Source organism: Ursus maritimus, unplaced genomic scaffold, assembly GCF_017311325.1.
Source record: "Ursus maritimus isolate PB19 unplaced genomic scaffold, ASM1731132v1 scaffold_14, whole genome shotgun sequence".
NCBI lineage: Eukaryota > Metazoa > Chordata > Mammalia > Carnivora > Ursidae > Ursus > Ursus maritimus.
In genome coordinates, this window is record NW_024423786.1 from 4,607,358 (window position 1) to 4,626,691 (window position 19,334).

General features: G+C 55.1%; 1 protein-coding gene across 1 annotated transcript in view; it reads left to right on the forward strand.

The window, feature by feature from the left end:
• SLC6A6 (solute carrier family 6 member 6) overlaps window positions 1–18,520 on the forward strand; it is a 45,571-nt gene extending 27,051 nt beyond the window's left edge. Inside the window, exons 10-15 of the mRNA XM_040628409.1 lie at window positions 3,116–3,228; window positions 7,853–7,990; window positions 9,306–9,408; window positions 9,974–10,074; window positions 12,731–12,901; window positions 15,898–18,520. Of these exons, the coding sequence (XP_040484343.1) occupies window positions 3,116–3,228; window positions 7,853–7,990; window positions 9,306–9,408; window positions 9,974–10,074; window positions 12,731–12,901; window positions 15,898–16,038 (767 nt within the window). The 3' untranslated portion in view covers window positions 16,039–18,520. The remainder of the gene's footprint in view (window positions 1–3,115; window positions 3,229–7,852; window positions 7,991–9,305; window positions 9,409–9,973; window positions 10,075–12,730; window positions 12,902–15,897) is intronic.
• The last annotated feature ends 814 nt before the right edge of the window (window positions 18,521–19,334 follow it).

Sequence of the window (19,334 nt, forward strand, 5' to 3'; positions counted from 1 at the left end):
TTAGAATTATGGACTCTGCAAAGCCTGGGATCCTGGAGCTCCAGCAAGGTGGCTCTGGACCCTGACAATGATGAGGTCCTCAGCTGCTAGAATCCCAGACCTCAGCATCACGGTATCTGAGACTTGCCTTTGGATGTTCTAAGTCCTAGAACCGCAGCTCTGTAAGTGCAGTGGTTTGGATATGGGAATAAGAACTGTAGGCTCCCAGATGCACAAATTCCACCTCTGCCCCTTCTCCGCCTCACTCCTGTCCTGCCCATTCACTGGCGGGTGGTCCTCAGAGGCCTGGAAGCTTTGTTTATTTTGTCCTGTGCTGCAACTGACCTCCTGATTTCTCACGGCCTCTCTGGGGCTACATGGAGGCAGGCAAGGGTCCTGGGCGGAGGCTTCTCTCAGGCCCAGAGGAGAGCCTCATGTCGTAACTCCAGGGACCACCATGGACCAGAGTCTGGCACAGCCGGAACCCTTGCCATGGCATTGCCCTTGCCCTCATGGGAAACTGGGCGGTGTCCTGGTTCCTCGGCCACAGAACCCCAGCGTTGGGGGTCAGGGATACCTCAGCCTTGCGCATTTAGACACCTGTTCTGCAGATGAGGAGACCAGTGGCTTGAGAGCAAGGGCCTTGCTTGGGCTGCTCAGGATCTGAGCTGGGGTCTCCTGGACAGGGCCTTCTGATGTGAGGACGTCCCCCCGCCTCCTGCCTCCCCGCCCACCCTGGATACAGTGACAGCTCTGGTCTTCCTGTGTGAGCTCCTCTGATCTTCTCTGACCTCCGAGCCCGTGGACCCTGCTTTCATCCTCACTTGGCAAAGATGTTCTCTGCCACCCTTACACTCCCCAGTGTTGAGGGACAAGTGTGGCAAGTCCACAGCTCAGCCCCACAGCTCAGCCCCACGCATCTGTCCACTGCCCCCAGTCCCAGACCGGACCATCAGACATAGTTTTCCTACCCCAAGAACCCCCAAGAGGCAGGCCAGAGACTGAGGACACAAAGTCATTCCAGAAAGATCCACACCTACTTGGGAGTGTGACAGTTCCAGTGACAAGGGGGAGATAATTTACAGCTCCTTTGCAGTGGCTTTTTTTCAGTCGAGGGCTTTACAAACCAGCGGTGGTTGCCAGGAGCGCGGAGTGAATTTGGTGGTGGGATATATATATATCTCTCTCTCTCAATACATTAAATAGACCTTTCTCCGTGGACAACTAGGTATTTTTATATATGTCTGTATCATCACCCTAAGTTGTTTTCTTCCTCCTGTCCACCTCCAAGACCTTGTCGTTTATTCCCCACGGTGATGTCTGAACAGCTGACACATCAAGGGTGATTATTTCTCTAATAAGCTTTTAACAAGCACCATATTGAGCGAAGTGCATTTGAACCAGATCATGATTTGGCCGAGCGGAGTGCGCACGGCGCGGGCAGGGGCGCGTTCTCTGCTCGCGGAGAGGCGAGCATTGGTGCTCGGAGCGGCTGCGTTCCTTCACATGGACTTCTCTCTATAGTTCACCGTGCGCTTTTAGAGAAAGATGCTCAGACCCTCTCCCAGAGGCCGGCTTGACAAAGGCAAAACTGAAATACAGAAACGAGCGCATTGAGAAAACCTCCACCAGGCCCCAGTGGGCGGCGGGCGGCAGGTGGGGGGTGGGGGGCCCCATTTTACATCTGTCTCGCAGTCGGCTGGACTCGAATCCCCACGCACTGATGCCTCCCAGTCGGGCCCCAGCTGCGGTGCCCACGCGGCTTCTGTTCCAGCTTGGGCTTGGGATTGGTAGGAGCGCCCCTTCCCCACTTCTCGCGGGATTTTCTACCGTCGCGGCCTGGCGACCAGGTCAAGGTCGGGTTTTCCTCCGTCGAGCAGACTCCGGCAGTAGAGGGGCTGGCCCTTGTCTGCCAGGGTTGTGGCCAACACCCTACAGTGTGGTTTCTGGCTCCAATTTATTTTAAAGTTTGTTTTTTTGTTTTTCATTCTTAAGCCAGACCTTGGGTTTCTGGTATCTGCTCTAAATATCCTGCCCTCCAGCCCTTTTTTGTCTTCACATTTCTTGACCTTTTTTTATCGTTTTCATTTTTTTTTTAAGTTGTGGATGTTACTTTATTTTTTCCGCCTGGGCCCGTTCAGGCCTCCTTTCTTTTGATGCTTCCTACCGCCTCTTGCACCTGCGGGCCTCAGTTACGGTTCCTCCCCCTGGCTTCTCCCCTCAGGCCCGCTGGAGATGGGAGGAGACCTTTCCTTATGTCTCTGGAATGTTTCCAGTCAAAAACGTGCCCCCTGAGCTGGCAGGGCTCCCGTCTCCCACACCCTGCCTCCAGATTCTGCCAGAGCCCTCTTTAGAAACCAGAAGCGCTTTTCTAGGGTAGTGGTCTCGGCATCTGAGAATGTGAGCACGAGAAGGCTCCTTGGGAGGCATTTCCGGGATCCTACCGCTCACTTCCCAGCTGGGGAAACTGAGGCCTTGCAGGGGCACGTGGTGATGTAAAGAGGAGATGGCGGATGGTCTCCTGAGCCCGGGGTCCTGCCCCGCGCACACCTCCCTTCAGCTTTGGGCCTTGGCTTTGGCGTTGCTCAGGTGGGGTGCGCAGACGCGCCCCTGGAGAGATGTTGGCCCTGCAGGGCGCGGTTCTGTACTGTGTCACAGTGTTTTAGTCATTAACTCAGAAGTCGAAACCTTTTCTGTGCAAACGGGGGCTTTAGTAGTTCAGATAACCAGATCTTTTCCCCTTTGCTTCCTTCCAGCAAACGTTGGCGTGGTTGCTCTGGTTTGCAGGGGTCGGGGGGGGCTCCTTTTTCAAGCCAGTAGACTGAGGTCCAGGCTCAGTCCCAGTTCCCGCCCCCACATGACCGGTGTCTGCCGGATTCTGTGAAGCCACTGGTGCTGCTGCACAGGAGACAGATGCTAAAACGGGGCCCCACCTGAGCCCCAGTGCGGCCCATCCGAGAGGGAGGCAGGCCTGGGCTCCTCCCCCAGGCAGGAATTCAGACCCGGCTCCTCCCTGCATTTGGGGTTTGGGACACCGCCTCAGTCCCGAGTGTCTTTGTGTGAGCTCCGGTGCTCCGGGCGGCTGGGTCACTGATGTGCCTCCCCTCTGCCCCTCCCCGTTTTCTCTTCCCTCTAGGTCCTGGCCTGGCCTTCATCGCCTACCCAAAAGCCGTGACCATGATGCCGCTGCCCACGTTTTGGTCCATTCTCTTTTTTATTATGCTTCTCTTGCTTGGACTGGATAGCCAGGTAGGTACGGGTCGAGGGGACGCCCTGTGGAGGGCTCACCGTGGGGAACGGGGTTGTGGGACAGCCCCCTTCAGCGTGCCATGTGTGAGATGGTCACCCCCTTCCCACCCGCACATCAGACTTGCACCAGCTGTAGCCAGCGAGGCTTCCTCTAGGACCCCCAAGGGGGTGGCAGGAAAGAGGCCTCAGGGCAGCAGGAGGAGGACCTCTGGCCCAGAGCTTGAGTCTTTGACCCCAGCCAGGGGGAAGCGGACGCTTGAAGGGTGTGGTTAAAATGAAGCCATAGACGGGAAGTAGGACAAGACCAGGTGGTGATGATGTGTTGTTCCCGTGGACGGTCACGCGGGGGCCCTTGAGTGACGAGGCAGACAGGCAGTTCGGGGCTGGGACGGACAGTCATGGCCCAGGCCGTCCCTGGTTGTCCTAGTGTAGCCAGAGAAGCTGAAATCACACCTGGTGTTCGGTGAGTCCTGGAGCACGGGAGTTGTTCCCCACGCAGTGAAATCGTGATCTTCCAGGGCTCGGTGAACAACTGAGCACTGGGGAGCCTTACTCAGACCGGCCCTGTCGTCTGGCCATCCGGCTTCTGCGCTTCCAACCTATACCAACCGCCCACGTGTGGCTGTTTCCCTGCACTTCTTAACCCCTACGTGCCATCCCTCTAGGGCTCAGGCCTCCAGGGGCTATGTCAGTGAGAGCCAACCAGTGGCCGAGTCTGACTTTGGATACACAGTTCCTAGCCCCCATGCTGCTGTGTGGCACTGGGCACCTTCCCTCCCCTCTGTGAGACTCAGTTTTCTCATCTGGTAAATGGGTGTGTTTATACCTCCAGTGCCTTGTATGAAGTACCAGCCACAGTGCCTGGTAAGAGCAGCAAGTGGTGCTTGGAGGATAGTAGAGTGAATCCCTGGACACCTGCCCCTGGAGATATGTGTCTTCTCCTTGGGGCGTCTCGAGAGGACAGTCTAGAGCACAGGCATGACTTCAGGACTGGGGAGTTAGGGTGTGCAGGGCGGGCCGGTGGTCTGCCCAGACCAGAACCCTGTAAGCGGTGCTGCCCAGGGGCCAGCATCTGAAAGCCAGGCGTTCTGCAGTCTCCTGTGTGGTCTGGGTCTCTGGCCGCCGCCTGGGAAATCTTGGGTTAGCTGGGACCCTGTGAGAGGTGAGGCCTGCCACCAGGTCCGGAGAGGGCTTCACTACCCGGCCCTGGGCAGCAGCCTCCACACCGGGGCCCAGGGTGGGTCCCTGTGGGCTCAGAACCAGGTAGGAGGAACATCTTAGAAGGTCAGGAAGAGGAGAGGAGGCAGTCTGCCAGCAAGGTCAAGAACAGAGCGAAGGATTTGGCAGGAAGGGGACCAGGATTAGCAGAGAAGACAGAGTGGAAACATTTGGGAGCCCAAAAACAAAATACTTGTGCAGTCGTTTGGTGGGCTTGAGCCGTGTAAACAGCAAGAGGACTCCATTAATCATTCCTCGTTAATGAGTTTGGCCTTTGGAGGCCCCAAGCAAATGGCTTTTATAACTTCTTCTAAAGCTCTAAGTGAAAACAAAAAAACAGAGGTTAATAAATGACAAAGCATGACATCTCCATGGGCCCCAGATGGGCCTCTCAGGCTGTGGAAGCTGCTTCCTGAGTGAGCAGAGGTGGTTTATTCATTAGTTTTCTCCCTGGGAGGCAGGGGGGCCTGGCTGGAGAGATACACCTCTCATGGCGGCCAACAGGCTCGGGGCATCGTGGCCAGCTCTCAAAGCCAGCATCGGGGGGAGCTGGTACCCTTTCCGCTCAGAACATGAAACTCAGCGGTCAGAGCCCTTAGATGACCTGCCTAGTTGTTATACCAAGAAGGGCACGATGGGGATTTGACCCCCAGGTGCTAGGGCACGATGCCTCAGGATTCTGATGGCCTAGGTTGTAATCCCTCCTTTGCATCTATTTGCTATGTGAACTCAGGGACGTAGGAAAGGTTTTGCAGATGCCGGTAACCCCTTCATGCCCCGTGAAGGCAACCAGAGCACCGTCACACAAGGCGTTCCTGCGGGCAAGGCTTCACGCCAGGCTTTTGACCTACCCGCGTGTGGCAAAGTGCACATAACGTAAACTGGACCGTCTCAACTAAGCACGCAGTTCAGTGACATTGAGTACGTTCACACTGCCGTGCGACCATCAGCAGCCTCCGTCCCCGGAACTTCTGCATCTTCCCAAACCGAAGCTCTGTCCCCATTACACAGGTTCCCATTGCCCCTTTTCCCAGTCCTGTTTTTGTTTTCTTTTTTCTCTCTTTTCATATGTTAACTCCTTAATCTGTAGCGTCCCTATAGCTGCACGCTGTTACCCTGCAGAGCCCAGAAAACCGAGGCTGAGGGAGACAAGGGCTCGGCCAAGGCCGTGCAGAGCTGGTTTAAGGAATGGGCTTGCCCGTGGGGCCGCCCATTGCCTGACCTGCTAATTCATCCCCCCCTGGCCTTGCCTTGGACTCCCCCAAAATAGCTTCGTCCCGTGGAAGTGCTGGAGATCCCCAGGCAATCTCAGGCGGACGCCTCTTGCTGATGGAGTGTGACCTTTGCGCGTAAAGGAAACGCCCTCCCAGATGCCTAGCGTGTGGAGGGAGCGCTCTTTGGCTTAGGATCTGTTGTATCGTTGTGTATTTCTTTGCTTTTTTCTTTTTTTAAAAGGTTTTATTTATTTATTTATTTGACAGAGACAGCAAGAGAGGGAACACAAGCAAGGGGAGTGTGAGAGGGAGAAGCAGGCTTCCCACCGAGCAGGGAGCCTGATGCGGGGCTCGATCCCAGGACCCCGGGATCATGACCTGAGCCGAAGGCAGACGCTTAACAGCTGAGCCACCCAGGCGCCCCTCATTGTGTATTTCTTGGTGAGGTGGAGGAGGGATGTCACGCGCCTGGAGGCAGACGCTTGCGCTTGCACGAGAGAGCAGACAGCGCAGGAGGGGGAGAGAGCCGGCCCCACCTCCCTGGAGCTCACCCAGCCCCCGACTTGGGTTCACCACAATCACGCGATTACCAGTTTTTCCTCTCATGATTTCAGATCTTTCTCAACATCCCTGCTGAGTAGGCAAGATCCCCCGATTGTACGGGGGAGAAGACTGATGCTTGGAGAAATCAGGGTCCCGTAGCTGTTAAGTGAGGGAGAGGTCTGAAGGGAACTTGGAAATGAGGGGCTCGTGCCGGTCTTGACCCTGACTCACGGTGGCACTGCACCTTCCTGTCTTTGATTTCCCCATCTCAAAAAGGAAAGAACCTTTGTTTCTAAACTCCTTTTGAAGATTGGTGTTTGAGCTGGTTTGCTGTAATTCAGTGGCCGTTCCAAAACCCCGTTGGCCGACGCATCAGTCAGAGGTCAGACCATCAGCCACTTCTCTTTGGGCCCCTTTCAAGAGCCTCTTGCTCATCTTTTCCCTGAATTCCTGGCAACAAAGAATCATTCTTCCAGCCCCTTTTAGCCATGAAAGGGATTTGCTCCTTGTTTGTATTCCTTGATCTCCTCGGGTGCATCCCAAAGGACTTAAGTGGTCGGATTTTTCTTGTAGGAATGGTGGGGAGACATCCTTCCCAAATGCCTCTCGTGGATGAAAGAACAGAAGGGTCAAGGTTTTAGCTTTTCAACTTTTAAAGGAATCCGACAGACAGGCCTTGGTGGGTGTGTTGGTTGGCAGAGCGGTTCGGCTTCACTTCCGGGTTGTGCTGCGATACATACGCGCCAAAGATACGTGGGGAGGAAGCGTCCTTGCCCAGGTCAGCAGCCGCAGAAGGCGGGAACCCATCCATCGGGCATCGGTCAGACCCTTGACGCTCCGCGTGCACAGGACAGTTTCATGCTGCCATTGCAAACAGAGGCGGCTCTCCGTGTAATGATACGGATCTGTCTCCGAGTTATATCGTTAGTTGCAAAGATGGAAAGATTTAGAAGATTTAGAGAGGTTGAGAATCACCCTAGCATGTTACCCAGGGAGGGGCCCCTTCCAATAGGCTTCTCTACCTTTGGGAGCCCAGGAATGGGTTCCTGGGGGCACGGTGAGCGCTTGGCTCACATGTGTGGGCATGTGGATTCTTTCATGGATCCACAGTCCCCACAGAGCTAAAACCACCACATGAATCTGATGGGGAAACTGGAGCCCGGACTTGGCCTGAGTTACCCCCGTCCCTTCTTCAGGGTCTGCTGGGCAGCCACACGTGCCTGGCCACCCTGGGCACTGGAGGCCCAGAAATGAGGGGACACTGCCCTCGGTGTCAGAAAGGGCCAAGACTGAAATGGCAGGAGGTGTTCGTGCCAGCACGTCTGTGCCAGCCAGCGGGCTAAGGCGGGAGGTCAGCGCTGGCTTCAGAGAAGTGGTCGTTCTTGAGCTGAGTCCTGAATGATGAAGGAAAGACATTCTGATGAGCTTCATTAAGCAAAGACACGGACGTGTGGGCTGTTTGGAGAACTGTGCTTGGCCCACTGTGGCTTGACCAGCCGGCGGGACTCCCCAGGCAGAGACCAGCAGACCAGGTTCATACGTTTGGACTCGACCCCCCATGCTACTCTGTGCGTGCTGGGGACTCTCCTCTCCGAGCAGAGGGGAGGTGCCGGGCACGTGGGGCTCAGCCACTCTCTTCTCCTCCACAGTTTGTTGAAGTCGAAGGACAGGTCACGTCCTTGGTCGACCTTTACCCATCCTTCCTAAGGAAGGGTTTCCGTCGGGAAATCTTCATCGCCTCCGTGTGCAGCGTCAGCTACTTGCTGGGGCTGGCGATGGTGACGGAGGTAGGTGGCTTTCTCACCTGGCACGGGGGACCTTCTCTTTGCAGGGCTCTTGGTGACCTGCACATGCTTCAAAGATCAGGTCGGGGCTGTACTGACCCCGGCCAGTGAAGGCAGTGGCGAGGCAGGAGGACCAGGACCGGGGTGGATGGGGGGGGATCTCCTGGCCCCACCCGGCTCAGGGGTCCCCCCCACGCCTGGGGGACTTGGCCTCCATTGTGGACAGCAGGAGGTAGCTCAGGACCTAGCAGTTGACCCAGACTCCCCAGCCCTTTCTCCCGTGACCATGGCAACACCATGGCCACCGCCTGCCCTCTGTCCCTCTCTCCTTCCAGGAGGCCTGGGGGAGAGGTACTTGAGCTGAAATCCATTTTAATAGCAGCTCTTTCATCCATGACTGTGCAGTGGCCCTTCTCAGGCCCGGAGGGAGGCAGAGATGTTCTGGAGGGTAAATGCAGACCTCCTGGTGAACACTGCAGGCAGTGCCCGGGGCCTGGCTGGTCGACAGGGAGTGTGTGTTATTCAGAGGGTGGGCAGGGCCACAAGGAGGATCCATCTAAATGGGAAGAAAGAAGCAGAGAGGAAGGAAGCAGGGAGCGTCCAAGGAAACAGTGGATCAGCTGTCTAAGAAGAGGCAGGCCAGAAAAGAAAGAGAGTCTTGTGCTAAATAACAGAAGCGTGGAAGCCTGGCGTAGCCTGCTGTTTCACGGGCCCCTCCCACCTACCTCCCCACACTCTCGAGCAGACCGCTGCATGGGCCCCCAAACTCGGTCTGGGTTTCACATCACCACTTTTTCCTACTGGAAATACAAAGAAATGTTTCTCGAGAAGTGCCTTTAAGGAATACACGCGTGCCAAAGGCAGATCACAGGTCCACACCGAGCAGCTAGATACCACTGAAGTATTACTCTCTGCTGGCCCCAGTTAGTTTTCAGCACCTCCTTTGGAAGCAGGCTTCAGGAAACCCATCATTTTTGCTAAGGAACACATATTTTGCTTTCATTTTTCTGTGTGTGTGTTTTAAAGATTTTATTTTCTTAAGGAGTCTCTATGCCCAACGTGGGGCTCGAACATAGAACCCTGAGATCAGAAGTCACACATTCCACCGACTGAGCCAGCCAGGCACCCCTGAGTGTTTTTAATTAAATTTTTCAAACACGAAGTTGAGCATCTTTTTACACATGGATCTGGTCATCATAGTCTGTGCCCGTTTTTCTCTTGGGTTTTTTATTTCTTAATGATATGCCAAAGCTCTTTATATATTGAGGGATTTGGATACCAACTAGCCAGTCAACGTTCTCTGGTTTTTCCTTCACAGGGTGGCATGTATGTGTTTCAACTATTTGACTACTATGCAGCTAGCGGTGTATGCCTTTTGTGGGTTGCATTCTTTGAATGTTTTGTTATTGCCTGGGTCTATGGTGAGTACGGAGTCTTGCGTATCCTTTCTCAAGCCTCTGCTTTGGGTCTCTGTATTTAGCAGCTTCCAAAACAGAGAATTCTCAGGGGAGTTCATTCTGATTGGAAGACAAAGGCCTTCCCCATCTGGACTTGTCCCCTCCAGGCTGCCCCTTCCCTACAGAAATGGTATCACTGTAACCACCCTGCGTGTTCTCCTCATGCTAAAGACGCAGGGTTTGACTGGATGTTTTACAAACACAGAATTGGGCTGTGCAGGGGTCTACCTATGATGTACTGCTCTGGGGTCCAGGCACGGTCCATTTCAACCCTCTTGAGACCTTGGATTGGCCACACCAGGATTTGGGGTTTGTCTGTTTGCCTGAAAAATATAGGAGGCCCAGTTAACATTTGAATTTCAAATAATTTCAGATCAATGTCTGCCACTCTTGGGTCTTTGTGGCATCAAGTAGCAGGGCCCCGGAGCAGACCCCAGGGACCCCCTCATGGCCCTTGAGCCCCTTCTGTGTAATTCAGATGCTAGTGTTGGACACGGCGTCACTGTCTGTCTGCCTCTGTCTCTCCTAGGCAGCGATAACCTGTATGACGGTATTGAGGACATGATTGGCTATCGGCCTGGGCCCTGGATGAAGTACAGCTGGGCCGTGGTCACTCCAGTTCTCTGTGTTGTGAGTTCTTTTTTTTTTTTTTTTTTTAAAGATTTTATTTATTTATTTGACAGAGATAGAGACAGCCAGTGAGAGAGGGAACACAAGCAGGGGGAGTGGGAGAGGAAGAAGCAGGCTCATAGCAGAGGAGCCTGATGTGGGGCTCGATCCCGGAACTCCAGGATCACGCCCTGAGCCGAAGGCAGACGCTTTAACCGCTGTGCCACCCAGGCGCCCCTGTGTTGTGAGTTCTGCCCTGCCTCGCTGTGGGTGTTAGTCTGTTCTCCTTGGGGCTTGACGTTCTTACCTGCTAAATCACCTTTCACTTAGCATCTGCCACGTGCGGACCTGTAACAAGCCCAGTGACGCCTCTGCGTGGGAGAGGTGGGGCCGCAGGCTGCTCCCAGAAGTTACCTTGAGATGAGTTTTGAAGGATAAGTAAGAGCTGGTCAGAAAGAGAAAATAGGAAGGGCATCCCTGGGAGAGGAACCAGCCTGTGCAAAGGCAAGGCATTCTGAAAGAGGAAGGTGTATCGGGGCATGTTGAGAAATTCAGGGGCTCCACAACAGAGCACATAAGCTTTGCTGGAGCCCTTCTGGAACTCAGTGAGCTGTTTGAGTCACTGATGAAGTTGCGGGGCCTCTGGGATGTCAAATGGAGACAGGTCATAGACGTTGGAAATGCGGTGTTTCCATGGCAGGGTGGGGGTTGTGGGAGGTCCCAGCAGAGAGATGCTCTGGACTCTGCCAAGACCAAGGAAGCTTCGTACCCACCCAGGACCCAAGGGCAGCGATGTGCCACATTCCTCTTCCCACCAGGGTTCCCTTGCCCACCATCTTGGAATGGAGCTTAGAGCGTGCCCAGGCACCCCACTTCAAACTTCCACTCAGAGGCTCTGGCCAAAGGGAAGCCTTCTGCTTCTCTGTTGTTTGAAACCAGTCATGAGCTTTGGAGCTAACTGCAGGGGAAGACACTGCTATGCCATTCTCGGCTCATACTGTGAGGAGTGCAAATGGCAGAAATGTCCCTTGCGTTTAGGAAGCTGATGTGGAGAGGTGAATGGATCCTCCCCTCAGTGACCCCACTCCTGGGCCAGAATAAATCCACACTGCCCTTAACGCACTGTGTGGGACCTTAAGCGAGTCCCTTACCTCTTGGGGCCCCAGTGTACCCTGTCATAAAGCAAGGACTCTGCCGTGGGAGGTGAGTGGCAGCCGACAACCTTGGGTTGTTATTGCTGTCCTTGAATATGGCTGGGGTCTTCTCCTCTGAGGTGCATATTTTCCCCACAAAATTCAGTAGACTGTAGCAGCCGGGAACCACAATTGGCGAGTTATCGTTGGAGATGAATTTAGCTGGGTTCAAAGCCGTGTTCTCGTCCTCACTTGACGTTGATTTGTGAGAAACTCCTCTCACCACTCTGACCATCAGTTTCTTCCTCCTTCCCTCCCCGAGGAGTTGGATAGATGAGAAGTAGCCTGCATCCGCAGGTGGTAGGTAAGGTCACCTGGTGGAGAGAGGAATATGAACGGGCAGGTACCAAGCTTCCTGGTGCTGGGAGAGCCAAGAGCAGCGCTCTTCTGGGCCTCTCCCTGTCTAAGCTACACCCCACCCTTAGGGCCAGGCATACAGTAGACACCTAGTAGAAGACATCTGCACCCTGGTGCTCTCCCTTCCCGCATCACTAATTCTGGTTTCTGTGGATTTGTCTTCCCATCAAACCCCAGATATTAGGTAGTGAAGATGTAAGTCATGTTTACATTGTGGACGAATCTAAGACAACCCTGGGTTATACACTGAGATGCTGGGATCCTGACAAGAAGCACAAGTCCTGGGCCCTCCCAGCCAGTCCTATGTTCTCCTCTCAGGGAAATGCAGACTTTGCGCAGGCTTTTGGGCTCAGAGCTCACCGCACCCCACCGTTCATGGATGCTGGTGGCCACTGGCCATTGGCATGGGCTTGGAGCTGGATACCCAGCTGGGCAAGGCCTAGGTCTGCACCTGGTCCTGGGAGGCTAGGTCTGGGCGTCAGGGATGGAGATGGTTAGTGGCAGTGGGGAGGGGAGGAAAGACTTTCAGCCGTGCAGCTCAACTTTATTATGCACCTGCTTTGTGGACCTCGAGCTGCACCAGGTGTTAAAGAACCGGGGGGAGCAAGACTGACACCCCACCTGTCCCACTGACTCAGTTGGGTGGGGGAGCGGGTGCTGAAGGAGTAATAACCACGTGCTTTTCCCGAGTCTGGGCAGGGCCTGGACAAGTACGGCAGGACCACGAGAGCTAAATTCAGATGAGAAGATGGAGGGTGGAGGGGTCCAGTCAGAGAACAGCCTGTTCTGAGGCCCCGGGGTGAGTGGCTGAGGAGCTGGAAAGATTTCAGGGCAGCTGGAGTGTGGATGTGGAGGAAGGGGTAGTGGGTAGGTAAGGGGTGAAGGGGCACAGCTCCTGGCCAACGTTGCTGGCCAGGCTGAGGAGTTTGGACAGCGTCCTGGAGGCACTGGGAAGCCACAGAAGGGCCCTGAGCTGGGAAGCAACTTGATCAGATCTGCCCCAGGGGAGGTCCTCAGGCAGCAGAGTGGAGAAGGGGGAAGGCCCCTCGGGTGAGGCCTGCCCTGATTCCCGAAGCTCCCTGCCCCCGATGCCCAGGGCCCCCCCTGACTGCACCATCTCTCCACAGGGATGTTTTATCTTCTCTCTCGTCAAGTACATCCCCCTGACCTACAACAAAGTCTATGTGTACCCCACCTGGGCCATCGGGCTAGGCTGGAGTCTGGCCCTGTCCTCCATGATGTGTGTCCCCTTGGTCATGGTCATCCGCCTCTGCCAGACGGAAGGGCCGTTCCTCGTGGTGAGCACATGGGGCCGAGGCTGGCTGCGGGGGGTGCGGGAGGGGGAGGGAGGAGGGGGAAAGCCAGCTACCGGCTGTTGGCTGTTGGCTTGCTGTGTGACCTTGGGCACATCGCTGCTCTGTCTGGGTCCTGGACCCCTTGCCTGCCCCACAGAGGGCTTGAGATTGTGGGCAGGCACGTGGGGGAACGGGAACAAAGAACAGTTCCCGTGGACAAAGGCTCTGTGGTGACGTTCGGAGCAGGGCTGTGGGCAGGAGGAGGAATTTGCCGGGCAGAGGATGAGACCTGGAAGGCCGTGATGCCCGGTGCATTCACAGGCAAGGACATATGACAGCACTTGGGCAGCAGTGACATGTGCTGGGGGTGGGCGATGGCACTGGACAGGTGACCATGGTTTTGCATGCCAAGCTCAGAGCTAGGGCTTTATCCTGGGAGAAGTGGGGGCCGTGTTGCTGAAACCATAAGACAGGAGACAAGGAGCCGGGAAGGAAGCCTGAGCTCCCAGAGCCCTTCTCTTACCTTGAAGCCAAGTTTTGGATAAGCCCAACCCATGCTGGTGTCCCCTTTCCCACATCTGTGGCCCTGTCTGCTGCTGGAGACAGAACCTCAGGCCCCCAGGTCCCTGTGCCTGCCAGCCTCCCATTCCGAGGCCCCCTCCTTACCACCAACCCCTCAGAAATTTCTCCCAACAATACTGCAGATTCCAGGCTGTGGCAAAAGCTGGAGCTCTTTCCAAGAAATCCTTTTCTTAGAATCTCCCTTAACCTTTGGGCTTGGGCCAGCTCCAAGACTATACTGTTTTGTTCTGGGCTGTTTTTATTGTTATTCTCTTAAAAATCTGGAGCCAGGATGTCCTGGGGCCCTGGCTCCCCCTTGGGCTGGGCCAGTTTCCTTGTGGGCAGGGGAATGGCCTGGAGGTTGGGGGGGGTTGTGGAGAGGGGCTGCCCAGGCAGAAAGGGAGCAGCCTGCCCTGGACAGAGGAAGTAGGCGGGGGTGTGCCCGGGAGCAAAACAGGAGGCCTTGAAGCTGGGGTCCGCCTGAGCCAGGACAGCCCTGGGGCCCTTGGGGTCTTCCTGCAGCATCGGACCCGTTGTAATTTCTCAGAGGACACAGGGAAGGACCCCAGTGTTCAGCCAGATTCCTGGTAGGCCCTATTATTTGTTAAAATCCTGAACTACTGGGTCTGGGAACGGATGGGTGATTGCTACGGCCCTGAGCCCTCCGCATGTCCCCCCCCAAACACTCCATGCTAACCCAGCCCCTCCTTGGGAATTTTCCAGAATGTCCTTCCTACCCAGAAACTAAAAAGGTCATTAGGGCACAGCAGAGGGTCTTGAATGTCCGTTCTGATTGGTCAGTGCCCACAGCAGTTGCGTACTTCAACCGTGGATGGGGGCGTGGGGGACACCTAACACTGACTTGTGTCCCTGCAAAGCCTAATTCTAACATAGTGTTTCATCCCAAGTTTAGAGGTTTGATGAGAATGGGGTTTGTGTGGGGGAAGGAGGAGGGTGTGGGTGAGGCCTCCACCCAAACTTGCACCTACAAACCAGGCAGATAACCAAAGCCCCCTCCTCTGAAGGCATAGGAGCCCCATCGATCCGTTTGCTGTGGGCCCCTCGACCTGTCCCCCGCCTGTGCTCCCAGCCATGAGCGTCTCTCTGAGCCAGGTTTGCAAACCCAGAGCTCTGTCCTGGGCTGACTCCAGTTCCGTCTGCACCTCCCATATAGCTGGAGCCCCGGCTGGCCGCCCGGCCTTATCTGCCTCTTGTCCCACCTTCTGGGCGTGTACCTGTGCGGAGAGGCAACGTGATGGAAAGGAGCCGAACCTGCTCTCTGGCTGCCCTTCCATCGCTTGCCCTTGCCCTTGCCCTTGCCCTGGGGCCTCCAGGCCAGTTGCTCCAGGACCAGGCAGGGAACCCAGGCGAGGGAAGCCATCAGGCGGGGCTGGGAGGGACCTGGAGAAGGTGAGCCAGAGCGTCAGCAGGCAGCCAGGCCTTGAGCTCTGGCCGTTGTTACCAAGAGCAGGTGTGTGGCCCTGGGCTTACCAGATCTTGCAAGTTTTTAAGAGCAGATGGAAATCTGGACTTTCCCAGTGAAATCCTGTAGCTTTTAATAAGCAGCTTAAATGTAGTATATTTAAATGGAATGTAAATGCCTATGTAGGAAGGTATCTTCACGACCGCTTCCTACTGAAGCCTCTGAATGGACGCTTGGCAGGAGGGGAGCTGGGAGTCAGGAGCCCTGAGTTCCAGTCCCGATTCCACTGTTGGCTTTCTGGGGGTCCTGAGAAGGGCTCTTTCCCTCACTGAGTCCATGATCCAGCAACCAGTCGGGAGGACACAACTCACCCTGCCCAAAAGTGATGGGCTGATTCTCGTGCAGTCCCACCTCTGGCTCCTTCCTCTCTGTCAGAAGATGCAGCTCGACAGGAGCAGTGGTGTCCGAGCCCCGAGCAGGGAGAACCGGACACCTGCGGGGGGAAGGGGGGGACCCTAGTGCCAGAAGGCAGAAAATGCCGTTTACAGGCGACTGAGGAGTTCGGAGTTTCTCCTTGGGGGAGGTGGGAGCCATAGAAGGCTCACAACAGTTATCCAACCTCTGGCATAGAAATTGCAGAAACTCGGGCTGCTTTGCAAAGTCAGGGAAGCGGGGGGATGGGAATTACAAGGAGGCATATTTCAGCTCCATGGGAGAAAGAAGTTGGAGCTGGGAGGCGTGAGTCCCCTGTCCCTGAGGTGTGCGAGCAGGGGTTGGCCAAGGAAACTACTGACGGGAATTCTGCCCTGATTCAAGGCCCGGAGGGACCTCAGAAGCACCTTGGTTCAACCCCTTCATTTGCCAGTGGATACGATGGGGGGGTCCAGAGAGGGTCCTAGTCTGCCAAAGGCCAAACGGCCCACTGGCCGGATTCAGAGGGTGTAGACGGTCGTGGGGGAGAGGGGAAGCAGACCACCTGACTTGCCTCTCTGCTCCCGTCCCCTTCCTTCTCCAGAGACTCAAATACCTGCTGACCCCGAGGGAACCCAACCGCTGGGCCGTGGAGCGCGAGGGGGCGACGCCCTACAGCTCCCGCCTGGCCGTGAACGGCGCGCTCATGAAACCGACCCACATCATAGTAGAGACCATGATGTGAGCCCTCAGGTGGACGGGCTGCTTCCCTGCTGTTTACTAACATTAGATTCTCATAGGACCAGGTTTACAGAGCTTTCTATTTGCACTAGGATTGTTTTTTTTAATTGTCACAGGAAATGTTACTCTGCGTGTGTGTGCGCGTGGGAGTGTGCGTGTGTGTGGCATTGTGCGTGTGTGTATTTCGTTTTGATTTGGGGATATTTTGTACAAAAAAGAAAACCCACCGGCAGATGTCCGGCGTGAGGCAGAGCTTTCATATTGAATTAGATGTATTTTATGGGAACTTGGTAAATTTTTCTTTGTATTTTTTTTTACATATAACTATATATACATTTCGAGATTGTCATACACTTTTACCACTTGAATTGATCTTCTCGCCAGCAATAGATCTCGTTTTCAAAAGCAATTCTTCGGTGCTTGCGTAGCTGGCAGAAAGTTCTGCCCCCAAAAACACAGGGTGGAATTTTCCTGGACAGTAGACCCATTTTAAAGGTGTAGCGCCTTCCCAACCTGGTTCAAATAGGAGTATACAGCTGGGGAGGAAGAGGCCCCACGGGCTGGCCAGACCCAGAGGGGCTGGGGGAAGAAGGGCCACGAGAAGATGCTTCATTACACTTGTCTTAGCCAAGAAGAGAGATGCCAAAACAATGACTCAGCCCCTCAGATCAAGGGACTGACGTAAAGCGGACAGATGACGCCATACAGCGAAAGTCCTCTCTAGAAACCGTTGCTCCAGGAGCAAAATCCCACCTAGTACTTTGAGATCGAGGTTGGATGGCCAGAAGGACTGATGGACAGATTGTCAGAACCATTCATCCGAGGGGGAACGGCAAGAGCTCCCAGGAGGGCTGGGGAGGATGGTGCCCCAATGTTCAGGAGGCTGACCACTCGGCTGCCGCCCAGGGCATCCCAGGCAGCAGTCTGAGGCCAGCCCAGCAGGAGCCAGCAGTCTCAGGGCGCCAAACGTCACCCAGATGGGTCTGTTGCATTTTAATGGGGTTCTATCAGGTTCTGGCCATTCCCCAGCTGACATCTCTCGCAGCTGCGTGTAGGAGAGAAGCATGATGTGTTTGGTGAGGGACGAGGGGTGAGCCAGTGGACCAAAGGGTGTGGGCCCAGGCGTTCAGAGAGGCCTGGTGTCAGGGAGGGGCGCTTTTCTTTCCTCATCTCTCCACCCTCAGCTGTCCTCATCTCCCAGAGGCTGGGAGACCTCTGACAAGCTCCCCGCCCAGGGCTGCCCCAGCTCCTAGCTGGGAGTGCCAAGACTGATTTTGGAGGCTCCCTGGATCTTGGATTCAGACGAAGTGCTCCCAGACCCTCCTCCCTGTTCAGGCACAAGAGCAGCCCTTGGTGGTGAGTCGGGGGATGGTGAAGCTCTTCACATCCCAGCTCCTGCAGTCGCAGGTGTGAGATGCGCACTGCGTGGGGACCGAGGAGAGGAGGCGAGGGAGCGTTTTCTAGAAAGGTGGAATCGTTCGGGGGGCTGGCACCCCAGAACTGGTTTGACCAAGAGTCTGATTGAGAGCGGCATTCCTCTCGAACCAGGAGAGAAGGTACTCCACCTTTAAAATCCTGAGATGGACACGTCTCCACCCAAGCCCCCATTTGGACCTAAACTGTGCCATTTAAACTGTCACTTCCAAGTTCAGAGTCTAAACTAAACATCGTCACGCACAAACGACAGTGACTGCCTCGTGGGGTATGGAGAGTGAAGTCCAGCTCGGGTTTTCAGAGCAGGGGCTCTCTGAATCCTGGAACCCTCTCCCCAGATTCGGGAGGGGAGGAGCCTCTGGTGTCCCCCTCCCAAGGGGCAGAGGCAATCCTGAACCTCTTCTCTTTGGCAAGCATTCACATTTCACTGTTTCCAAAGCATATACTCTGCCAAACAATACCCAGTCCTATTCCAAACTGTTAACAATTCTGTGTTCCTGTTTTTCTGTGTATTTATGGTTGCCGCTGTGTCTGATTTGATTTTGTTGTTGTTGTTTCCTAATTTTACTGAGTAGCAATGTGACCTATTTTCCTTTGTCTCACGGAACTTAGTAAACTAACCACTGTCGACGACTGGGGACAGGTGATGTACGGGGATGAGGGGGGCTTGGCAAGCTGTGGCTGCCTGGGCATTTGTGGTCATTTCAAGCTACAACATCTCCTCTCCCGTGAAAGGCTACAGTATTTTAAGTTGGTGGGCAAATTGCAACATTCTGGAGATGGCCCGAGAAAGGCTTCTTCTCTAAGACTCGCAGACCAAATTCTAGACCAAAGACACATGCAGACCAAGTCCCCAGGCCCCACCTGGAAGGAAGGTCAGCCACTTTCTCCAAGCCCGTTCCTCGACAATCTCCTGGTGCACCTGTCTCCAGTTGGCCCCTCTTGTCTGCTCCCCTAGCCCTTCTGTATCTGCAGAACTTGGCTCTGTGAGTACAAGGTGTAATGATGCATGACTTTCATACGTCTCCACATAAAGGAAACTTGTCATTGGAGCTCATGACTCTGGTCCTCCTGTCTCTGGAGAACAGGTGGTCCGCCCACTCTCTGCCTTGGGATGGGTCAGAAATTCTGGTGCCCCCACGTAGCCCAGTCAGCTGGCTCTGAGAAGGGATGCAAGGGAGATGGTTAAAGAACTTTCTGAGGATGTAGAAATGGGTAAGGGCCTCAGGATAAATCTGACCCAGGGAGATGCTTCATCAAGCCTGGTACGGGCCGTGTCAGTCCCTGCAGTGGACTGTCCTGCATGTCAGCGCTTCCCCAGTTAGCGCCCTTGTAAAATGGAGGAAATGAGGCCCGGAGTGAGGAGGAGACTGGGCACAGCGAGCAGGGACTAGAACCAGACTGTCCCCAGTCAGTTCCAGCTGCAGGTTCTCCAAGGGGGGTGTGGCGAGTGCAGCTCCCCAGTGTTCTTCTGAAGACCAAAGACGAGCCTTTATGAAAAGGAAAGCGCTCTGTCCGCCAGCATTCAGGACAAGGAGAGCAGCGCCCCCACCCTCTCACCATCCTCGGGCCCACTGGACCTCACGCTGTGGCTCTGTGGCAGGCGCCTGGCCGCCGTCCAGGAGGAGAGGCAGCGCCCGTTCACCCTGGCCCTGCACCCCACAGTCCTCTGAGCTAGGAATTGAGATCCCGATTGCATGTGAGGAAACTGAGGCCCAGGGAAGCCAGTTGGTGTACAAGAGGCAGAATCCCTTAGGCAAGATTTAGCCTGAGGCCACGTGGGACATTCCCAGGCAGCGAGAAGTGGCCTTAGAGGATTTCTGGGTGACACACAGCCCTCTCTCTCTGTACCTCTGTTCCCTCACT